This window comes from Malania oleifera, chromosome 2, assembly GCF_029873635.1.
Source record: "Malania oleifera isolate guangnan ecotype guangnan chromosome 2, ASM2987363v1, whole genome shotgun sequence".
Lineage (NCBI taxonomy): Eukaryota > Viridiplantae > Streptophyta > Magnoliopsida > Santalales > Ximeniaceae > Malania > Malania oleifera.
In genome coordinates, this window is record NC_080418.1 from 19,707,153 (window position 1) to 19,718,714 (window position 11,562).

General features: G+C 36.7%; 1 protein-coding gene across 1 annotated transcript; it reads right to left on the reverse strand.

Annotated features, from left to right (window-relative positions):
• Positions 1-422: 422 nt before the first annotated feature.
• Positions 423-8,858, reverse strand: LOC131149200 (uncharacterized). Its single transcript, XM_058099438.1, has 3 exons — positions 8,403-8,858; positions 3,886-8,241; positions 423-672 (listed from the first exon to the last, which is right to left on the reverse strand). The coding sequence occupies exon 2, from the start codon at positions 8,124-8,126 to the stop codon at positions 3,897-3,899; it is 4,230 nt and encodes a 1,409-aa protein (XP_057955421.1). The 5' UTR covers positions 8,127-8,241; positions 8,403-8,858; the 3' UTR covers positions 423-672; positions 3,886-3,896.
• Between the last annotated feature and the right edge of the window lie 2,704 nt (positions 8,859-11,562).

Consider the following 11,562-nt stretch of genomic DNA (forward strand, 5'->3'; position numbering starts at 1 on the left):
TCATTATCCCATACGCAGTGCCTTCTAATTGATCCTTCCCTTTTTTTTGTTTTAAGAAAAGAAAAATGAAAAGCTAGCAATGAGTGGAATATGCATTTCAATAAAGCTACCTTTACAGCATACTCAAAAAAATAACATTTAAACATTTTTTCCCCTAGAAATCCCAACAAATGAAACAGAACCCCAGTATGCAAAAAGAAAAATACACATACCCAGAGGAAAAACAATGAACAAGTACTTTTCCAGGGTGTGATTCAGCTCATCCAATAAAAAATTCTAGTGATATCAGCAAAAACATGATTTTAGTAAGGGAATTAATTTGGTTCTAAGGCATAAAAAATCCACATGCCAAGCTCCACCGTGTACACATCCAGTCTTAAATTACCCACTCCACCAGTGCAGGATTTTGACAGAATCATCAATTTAAAAAGCACAAGGAACTATATTCTAATAAATATAGGATTTTAGGTCAAAAACATTATTTAAGCAGGGTGTAACTATATCCACCTGTCCACCTGTGCTAAACATATATTCTTGGGCCTCAAAAAAGGTTTGCTGCTATTCTACAATTTCTCACTAAAATCAATATACATGGAAAATGCCGCACCTTCTATGCATAACACATGCCTCAAAGAAGGATGAACAGCCCTTGACATAAATGGAGTTTTAAGCCTGCAAAACACACCAGTGTTCTGCATTGTTAGAAATCCAATAGATTTTATGCAACTATATTAAATGCACAAACACAATCACGCAGTTTATTGAAAGAATAACAAAAAAATTTCAAAGAATATCACAAATGGAATAAGCTATTATGTGAGCATAACATTCTATTAGTTATGGTAAAGCAGCTCAATTATGCAATCTTCAGGACTTGTCTGCTTTAAAGCATGACTTATGCTTACAAACAGAAAATGGAGTAATTTGAGCTTTCCGTTACTTTTTACCATTTTTGATTTGGTGTGGGTTGCAGTAGTGACAGCGGCCATGGGTGGGTACTGTCCCACAATGACGGTGGTAACAACTAAAAACAGTTGGCACCTAGTTAAGCAAGCCCTCGTCGTTAAGATCCCAATAAAAAACCTCTACACTTACACACACACAAGGGACAAAAGAAAGAGCAGCATTAGCATTTGAAGTTTGGTCACTGCTGGAAGCTCAATTCATGGTTACTTCCCACAGAAATGAGAAATTGCATTTCCTCAGCTCTGTGACCTCCCTAATGGCCTAACTTTGGGGAGTTGATTTACACAGTCCTTTTAAACTTCACCTGCGATGGTTTAACTTTCAATCTTTGCTCAACAGAGGCGAGTTTTGGCTCTATTATTAAAATACAAAATAGTCATTTAACAACTCTATCACGAGCACGAAAAGTCAAAGGGGGCTCAATTTTGCAGTGTGGGGAAGGGAGGAGAAGGGGGGGGGGGGGGTTTCATTCCAGCCATGAACCCTTTGTTACATGGCCTAATTTCTCCCTAAATATCTATTATACCGTTTATTGAAGCTCACTTCTTTCCCACACACTGACATTCAACTCCGGGCATCCATCTTCAGCAACCTCCCACCAACTACTATCACACCATTTCTACCACTTCTCATCTCAACCCCACCCAACATCTGTGTTGCCAAACTCCATCCCCCAGTGTTATTCTCACTCCTTCCCATCATCGAACACACCCACTTGAACACCAAAATCTCACCACATCCTCAATAAAATCCCCGTTAAAATGGCACCAATTAAAACCACCCTGGTGCATCCCAGTTGCAAGTTGCAACTAGGCATGCAGAAACTACCAGCCATCAGCACTATTGAGCACCACCATAACATTGTGCCCATTTCAGCCACAAAACCATATCACTCACCCATATCTCCATCATCATCAGACAAGCTGCTGAGTTGTCAAAGCTGGCTAGGCTCTCCAGGAGGATGTAGCTGCAGCAAAAGAAGCAAAATGAGGCAGAGAATGTCTAAGGTTTATGCTTAAAGGAATATGGATGTAAAGAAAAGTGATCAGGGGGAGCCAGCCCACGATCATTTGTTTCTCTAACAGCCAAAATTTCATCCTCCAAACCATAAACTAGCAGTCCCATCTTTGTATTACCTTTTTTCCTATGAAATTGAATCACAAATAAATCATCATTCTTTTATTGAGTTAGTGCCTCAAAAATGTTGTTTAGTGCGATTTTTTTTTTCCCGGTTGGAATGAATCACAAATAAATCATCATTCTTTTATCAAACTAGTGCCTCAAAATGCTCTTTAGTGTGGGTTTTTTATCCTGGTTGGGATGGTAAAGGGCAAAGTGGACAAAAGAACGGGGATTTTGGATGAAATTAGGAGATGCCCAAAAAGATGGATAGGGCATAAGACATAGAAAGCCAAGTAATAATGACGAAATTAAAAAAGAAAACAAGCACCCAAAAAGAGAACAAAAAAACCAACATCAACTTTGCCATCATCATGATCATTTTCCCCTTCCATACTGTCATTGGTACTAAGTTCTCTGCATTGCCATCAAAACCAGCTTTAGCAACTGAATGAGACTGACAATCAACACCAAAAATTCCATGGTGGGACACGGGGTTCTAAATCTATATTTTTCATTCACTGATTTCATTCTATCAACAATGGAATAAAATTTTTTTTGGGGGGGTGGTAAAAAATAAACTACAATTGTGGTCTCATTACAAACATCCAATCATCATTTCTTCTAATTAATCATTTCATCCTTGCTTTAGCAGCACAATTTCTTCCCTGGAGTTGAGAGACTGCTATCCTTTCACCTCCAATCTGAAGTGAGAAGCTGCTACAAGGAAGCTCATGATTGTGTCGCATAGAAAAGGAAACATGATAGCACGTATTTTCTTAAGGATGGGTGCAGGAAAAATTAATTATAAATGAAAACTTATATTTCCCAAAATGACATTTCTTGTGAAGTTGTAATTTGACAGCAGCTGTGAAAATTCATTCTATTAATTTCCATTATTCACATGCAGAATGCAGTTCCAAAAATTAATTGTCTAAGCATTTTAAACCAAAGTCAAAATGTCATCAGTTTGGTAGGTAGTTTCAAGCTAATCATTTGTTTCATCTCCCCCCCCCCCCACCCTCCCCTCCCCTCCCCTCCCCTCCCCTCTCTTCTTTGCTACAAATAAGCTCAGCCCCAATCACAAGGCAGCAAAAAGACCTCACAGCCCACACTATAGGCAATATGAAACACATGCAAAATTAAGTATTCAAAATGATGATATATTATTTTATTTCTTATCTTAAACATGGTGGAACCAAAATTCAATATTTACATAAACATACAAAAGAATTCAACAATGTGCAGCTTAATTCTGGCATAAGAATTTATGGCAAAATTAAAAAATACTGAGTTAAATGAAAACATAATCTGACATATTGGACTTCCAAGTGAAATAGAAGTAAACTCGATATTGCATAAAAATAGATGATATCGTATGCTAAAATGAATGCAGCTAAGCACATCCAACCTCTGCCATAATCATCAGTACAGTTGATAAACCAAATGTGTTAGTGCAACATGCAGAGAGGGGGGGAAAGAAAAGCATAATGAGATTTCCCCAGATGCTATATAAAAGGTGTGTCTTTTCCACATAAGACAACAATGTTGTTATAAATATAAATAGATAACGTATATATATATAACAAAGCAAAACTCTGCCATCCCTCAGTCAGCCAACTATTATGCACTGTTTCATTCACTGTACAATGAAATGGCACTAGGACAAGATAGCTTAAAAAGGGAAACTGAATGCTTTGGGTGAATGTACAAGAATCAACTAATTTGACCAAGTTATACACCTGCCAATTACTAAAGAAACCACCACAGGACATCCAGGAAAAAGATCTAGAAAACTACCTGGAAACTCTTCACAATAAGCTTGCACTAAGTAGTCCAACAGGCCTATCTCTCCCAAATGTATCATCATCAAAATCTTCATTTGTTGAATTTTCTTGACATAGCAATTTGTTCTCTCGCAAAGGATTCAAGCCAAGGGCATCCCACACCATCGGATTACCTCGATGCAGGGTACCTTGATCTGCCCCATGGGTGGCCTCAACATTGTCTTCCACATTTTGCCCCATGTCATTATACAGAAGCTCCACTCTATTATCCTCCTCCATGCCTGACGGCTCAACATTGAGATCAGAGCTCAAATCAAACCCAGCAGCAGAACCATCTGCAATTCTTTCCCCAGTCCCATGATAAGCCACACTTACTGCTCCTTGGTCAAATTGCTCAGAAGCATCTTTCTTTTGTCTCTTCCATTTCTTTGTAGATGAAGTACCATCATCCTCAAAATCCTCTTCTTCTCTTTCTCGGTGTAGATAAACCCACAATTTCCTTTCCCCATCAAATTGCACACAAGGATCACGTTCATAATGCAAGCGATCCAGAGCTCCACTAACAACTTGATTAACCTGTGCATCAGAGACATCTTCCACAATGTACTGAGAATCTCTTATCAAGGTACAAACATCTGCTCTAGTACCAATACTACCAGGCAATCTGGCAGCTGCATCTCTCACAAGACAAAGAATTGTAACATGGGGTGGCCGATCGCGTTTCAGCATAAAATGATCTCGGGCTTTTGATGTTGGCTTACCACCACACCTTCTCAAGGGAGCAACTATAGATTTTCTACCATCAGCAGCTGTGTAAGCAAAGGCCCTGTCTGGAACAGAATATCTAAGGAGTTCCTCTTTACGAAAATAAGCTCTCACTTCTTCAGAACTTGGACTTATGGTGGTGAGACTCTTCTGAGCTCTCAGGTCCCTAAACCTTTCTTTTTCATCCAGGTTGAATTGCATCAATGTGGCAGGTGGTGCAGGGAGACTTCCAATTTGTTGGAGGGTCTCTTGGCCACTTTTCAGCCAATTAGCAAATGCATCAACCAACTTCACAAGCATTTTATGAGGAAGGCCCCAAGCTTCAGGAGATGTCACCTCCTCAATAGTTTCATGATCCGATGTGCTATGAGAAACTGGACCAATCCAGGCCCAACTTTTTGTACTTTTTTCATAAAATACAAGTGCCTTCCAACCCTTTGCCCCTAGAGGCGCTGTTTTGGATGAAAATATCTTCAGAACCCCTCTGACCAAATCCTGAAGAGGCTCTTGTGTCTCAAGAATACATGGATCTCCAGGGTTTGACCTGACACGATTGACAATCTCTAGAACTGTGAGAGAAGGCACATTCATTTGTCCGCAATGCTCCAACTCAGTAACATCCATGCCTTCATTAGAATAAGCACCATTGATGCCTTCATGCTTCTTATTCAACTCGTCTCTAAGCTTATGAACTCCATCATTCTTCTCGATATGTTTACCAACATCTAAGGAATCTTCTGGATGAGGAGTAATCATTGCCATCCGAACTGCTGAAAGAAGATGAATAATAGAGAATGAAAAGCCAGTATGAACTGTAGGTGTAATCAAAGTAAACGGCTTTTTCTGTGGTTTTATTTCCAGCTCCCCATCTGTTGCTCCTGCTTCTGTGACATGTGGCTCAGAAGCTTCCATATCTATGGAATCAGTGCCAGCTTCCAATTTCCATTTTCCCCGTTTTGCCAAAGAAGAGGATTCATCAACTTCCAGATGGCTATTAGATTGCAGGCTGCCATATTCATCTCCTCTGTCCTTGTATGAAACTTCTTTCACTTTCCGCTTCTTCTTCACTGTGTTGCAGCCTAGCAGTGGGACATCAGATTTATCGTGACGGTCATTCACATAAGCTTCAATGTTTTGGCCTTTCTTGCCTAATCTACCTGAAACTCCATTATCATCAGCCAATAGACGTGTTTCAAGTGAAAGTGAATCATCCTCCTCATCCACAATGTAATCACGCAAATAATTCGACCTGCGCACAGAATGCTCATGGCTGACTTCCCCTCTCTGCCTTCTATCTGTAGGGTAGACCGGCATCGGCATTTGTAGCCTTTCTCCAGCATCCCCGTGAAGTTGACCATTCTTTCCCAATTTGTATGTTTTTTTCCTCTCACCATTATCATTTAATTTTCCTGAGCCAGAAAAATAGCTTTCTTCCATTACTCTAGAGGCTGACTTATGGAAGTGACTACCATCACGCATCTTACCCTTCTGTTTTGCTTTTGAAGAATATTTTTCGGTTTCTGGTAAATGCATCTGGTCACCAAGATCATCCATCCTTCTTGAGGGCATAACTCCATCAAGAGCCCGGGCACTCTCCCTTTTATCTTTATTACCGGACTTAGCCTTTTTAGCATCTAAACCAGACTTTGCAGAAGAGGATCGTCGACCTTCAGAGAAACTGCTGGGGGGACCCAACTTGCTCCTCATCAAAGGATTATCATCTTCCTCTTCATAACCCGGTTCCGAGGAGTCCGATTCAGTTTCCTCATTTTTAGCAGACATTTTAATACCTTTTGGAACTGTTACATCCACTCCTCTGTTCTGTGTAGAATTTCCCCTGAGATTCTCCTGCGACAATTTTGGTTCAGAATGGAAGAATCTATCATTAATCTGTGGTGAGGAAGTTCTATAAGATTTCAATTTTAGATCAGGAGACTCCCTCCCAGTTTTCCATTTCTTGGTTTTAGCATTCCAATCATCATATTTAAATGATTGATCTGATGAGAAGGCTTCTCCCTGTGTTTTGCCATGCCAAAATGGCTCAGCTCCGTCTGATAAGTCAACCCTACTTCCTTTTAGCAATGAATGTCGGCCTCTTGCAGATACCATCTGATCTTCAACAGATTGCTGAAGAGTCTCAGGAAACTTAACCTTTTTGGCATAATCATATGAACTACGAGAACTAGACAACTTTCCGGTCAACGTCTTCTTCTCTGGCATTGAACTTGCATTCCTCTTCCTATCAGCCAATGCTAAAACATCATTCATAGTCGAAGGCAAACCCACAGAACTGTTGCTGGTTAAATCCTCACCCCTTGAATGTTCACGCTTTCCCAATTTCAAAACCCCTGCTTTGTCTGAAGCATTACCACGTGAAACATTGTGGACAGGGACTTCATACATTGTTCCTTCTACATCATCATAACTTCTCATCTGATCCCTCATTCGGAATGCTGTACCAGAATCATACCCAGCTGCCTTATTCTGGCGAGGAACAGGCAGTGTGGAACTATATGGCCCAGGCTTCATCTCCAAACTGTGGTGACCAGAAGGAAAGCGACCTGGTAATTCTTTCATTGAAGGAGCCTTTGATCCAGCCAGCTTCAATAATCCTTTTGGATTCTGCTTTCCATATTTTTCAGGTTCCAAGCTTACTGACTTCCCTCGTGAGGGAAAATCTAAGGTTGGACTCACCTTATAAACAGAATTCCGACCGAATTTCTGTGCAAGTTTCTTGTCCTTCAGCCTTTTGCTCCATAAAACATCACCGGATTCTTCTCTTTCTGAGGAGCCGCTCTCCATCCCCAAATCTTCCATTTTCTCATACATCAAACTCTTCTGACTTCTCACTATATTCAGAACACGAAGCCTCTCTTCAATACTATATCCCTTACAATTTTGCCAAGCATCCCTTATCTGACAAAGGTTACCAACCATGCTGTTCTGATGCTTCCTTAGAAGGTGGTTGTGTTGGCGCCTCTGGAAATAATTCAGAGCCTGCCGATAGAGAGCAACTCTAGGTTCACAGAAACCTCCCTTTAACATCTCGAACAACTTTGTGATGGGGCTCCCAAAGTGAAAATTGCAGCCTGAAAAAAGCTCCTTCAAAGTATGCATAAAGGAGTGTTGGTCCATGTCTGGGAGGTACTGGGCAAGGCTAAATCGCTCCTCCTCAGTCAAGCAGTCATTCCACACATCCAGGGACAGTATATCTTGCAAATCTGGAAGATCATACAACTCAAAAGGAACACTACAACTCTGATTTCCGACTTGACAAAACTCTGCCCCAGTTTCCCCCAATTCTAACAAATCAAAGTCGTCGGAGCCTGCCCCCGAGTCCGCATCATCAAACTCATCATCATCATCTGATTCAACAGCTGAACTTCGCCGCTGAAGCTCATCCTCATCACTCGACATACTCTCCCTGCTACCCGGAGAAAATTCCGAATCAAACCTTGAAACCTTAAAGTTATTCTTCTCAATCGCCATGAGACATAACCACCAAAACGCGCCAATCACCCCAGCAATAACCCAAAGCCTGGCCTTCGCAAATTAAAATTTTCAAAAACTTTTGAACTCTATCGAACAACTCCAAACCAAATCCCTAGAAAAGAAAACAATTCAATCCCAAAAAGAAAACTCTCAAATTTGTATAACAATGCAAGGAACGCGCAAATATAATTTTCACCCACAGAAACGACTTGACAAGATTCATGAATAGGACATACGAGAACGAAAAAAAAACCGAGATATGATCGAAAATACCTAATTCTCGAGATGAAGAGGCTTGCCGTAGAAATCCACGAAGAAAGCCCAGACCTTCGAAGCAAGAGAGGAGCGAAGAAAGACGACAGCGGTGTGAGGAATCATGGTGCACGCAAACAGAGAAGAAGAAGAAGAGAAAAGAAGATGGGTGGTTGTGCGTTGGCGAATCTGCGAAACCCTAGAAGAGAAAGGAAAGGTAGGGGGACGAAGCGGTTTTATATGCATAGAGCAGGCAGCAGGGGATGAAGAAGACGAAGCAGACGTGGAGGGATAGAGGCCGTCTGATGCAGATTGACCGAAAAGACGAAAAAGGGCAGGCCAGAGACAGAGATGAGAGGGAAGGCGTGCGCGCAGAGGAAGACAGTGAAAAAGAAGGGTTTGATTTTGTTGGTGAGAGAGAGAGAAAGAGAGGAGGAGGAGGAGAGAGAGAGATAGATGGGGAAGGCGATTCAGCAAGAGAACCGAGAGGTTCGTGCAGAGGAGACTTTCGGGTCCGGGTGGGTCACCAGTCTGCTGAGATTTGGAGTTTCCGGCCGTTAGGTCCGACCCGACTTAGCCGCCTGCGGTTTAACCGTGTGACGTCATTTTAGCGCCCATTTCCAAGGGCGACTTACTTTTAAATCTTTAATAACGCGACTAATGAATTTAATTTAAAAAATAATGTGATCAATAAATAACACTTTTTTAAATAAGATAATAGTATAAAAGACGGCGTTAACATGAAAGAGTGGGTCAGGGATTTTTATGGTTTTTAGTTATTTTAGTAAGATGTTACTAGGAATATTAATTGAGTTTTGTCAATTAAATGGTTCATTTTTTTTTTGCATAATTTTTAACTAAAATTAAGATAAAAATAAGAAATATAATTAAAATAAATTTATTCATAAAAATTCAAAAAATTAATGGTAAAAAAAATATTATTTAAAATATATTTACTATTTTTTCAATTGTCATGTACCATAAGGTTGTTCTCATAAATTGAATTTTAAAATATAATAATTAAGTAAAATAATCTTAGTAATTTTTATTTTTATTATAATATTTTTAATTTGTATTATTTTATTATTTTAATCATATTTTTAAGTTGTTATTGATTCAAAGATAAAAATAATTATGTGTTCAATTTGTTTAATTTTAAAAATATTAACCAAATAGGTTGTTCATTTTTTTTTTTTTAGTTCTTATTTCTAACTTTTAAATTTTGTTCTTGACTTCTTTTAAAAAAAATGTATATATTTGACTACAATGCCAAATAACCCCTAAGTGTTCAAAAGATAATTTTGGATCAAAATTCACTTCTTACTTTAAATATTAATCACATGCTTATACTTGTATATGGGAGCTTAGATTTTAATCTTGGGTTTTGATCTGTGCAAATTTATATGAAACTCAATATAATTTTGTTTTGCATTTTGTCTAAATTCATACAAATCCGAAATATTGGAATTCAAATAAAATTTTTATAACTTTGTATAAATTTAAATAACTCCAAATTTAAAATTTAAAATTTGTTCACGCTTCTAAACAAAATTTTAACATTTTATATTATGAGAATTATTTCAAACTTGCACGGATATTTTATTTATTTGTAATCTTTCTTTTGTTTATCTTGCAATTAATCAACATTATGCACGAGATTTGTAACTTTGCATAATCGTACTTAAAAAGTAACAAATTTTTGAATTGAGAGAAAAATAATAAAACAATATATATTTTGTTTAGGGATCATTTGGTATCACTGTCAAAAATTAGAAAAACAAAAAAAATAAAAACTAAAAATTAGAAATAGAAACTAAAAATTAGAATCCAACAATCTATTTGGTTAATATTTATAAGACTAATGTAAGTTAAAAATTTTGGTAAAAAATGTTAATTTTCATCTTTAAATCAAATAATATTATAAGAATATGATTAAAATAATAGAATTACAAACAATACACATTAAAAAAGTAATATAATAAAAATAAAATTTTTCGCAGTTATTTTTACTTAATTGTTATACTTTCAAATTATACTTTACAATAAAAATTTTGTTGGACGTGACAATTGAAAAATAGTAAAATTATTTTTAATTGGCTTTATTACTATTTTTTGAAATATGTTTATATATATTTTTAATTATATTTAAATTCATATAACCATTTAATTTTGATTTTAATTTATAAGTGTATAAAATAAATAATTTAATCCAAAAAAAACTATTTTTTGATATTAAAATTCCTAACAAGTTATCAAAACAATTGAAAACCATAAAATCTGGCTTTAGTTTTTAGACAAATAACTGAAAATCAACAACAACAAAAAAACAATAAAAAACTGACAGCATAAACGGAGGATTTTTATAACCAGTTTTTTCACTATAGAGAAATAGAAAATAATAATGATACCAAATAGGTCCTTAGCAATAAGCTATTACATTAATCAATCTTATTTGGTAGAGGATGATACAAATCATGATTAATGGTCACCTACCGATTGATTACAATATAAATCTAAAAATCGAATTGAGTAATTCAATCCTACAACATAGGAGTAGTTGGTTTAATAAATTTAGTATATCAAAAAATTGAATTTAAACAAATTGGGGTCGATTCAGTATGACTTCAAAAATGTATGCACATAACACACATATATAAACTAGCAAATACCCTGTATTTTGCACAAGATATGATTTTGTAAAGAAGTAACAAATAAAATTATTAGACTAAAAAATTATTTAAAAGAAACAAAATTCTGATTTCATGTATTAAATTAAAAAAATTTAAACATATGCTTAAGAATAAATTATCAAAATTTTGACCGCATCTCCTTCATGTTTTAAAATTTTCACATTTTAAACCTGGACAAATATATTTGATACTAAAAGAATCTATATTTACAAAATATTAATACTTAATTCAAATTCTTTCTATTATTTTTTAAATTTTTAGGAGGACAAAAATATCATATATTTGGAGTTCATGTTATAACAATAGTGTCTACTAATCATACATGAAAATTGGAAGAATAATTTCTAATTTTTGAAAAGAAAATAGAAAAGTAAACAAAATCTAGATTTCTAGGCTCTGACTCGTGACCTTGTTGATAGGTTAGTAAGGACTGGTCATTCTTATATGAAGTTCTTAATTCTTAACTTGTAATATGATGTAAAGTGAATTGA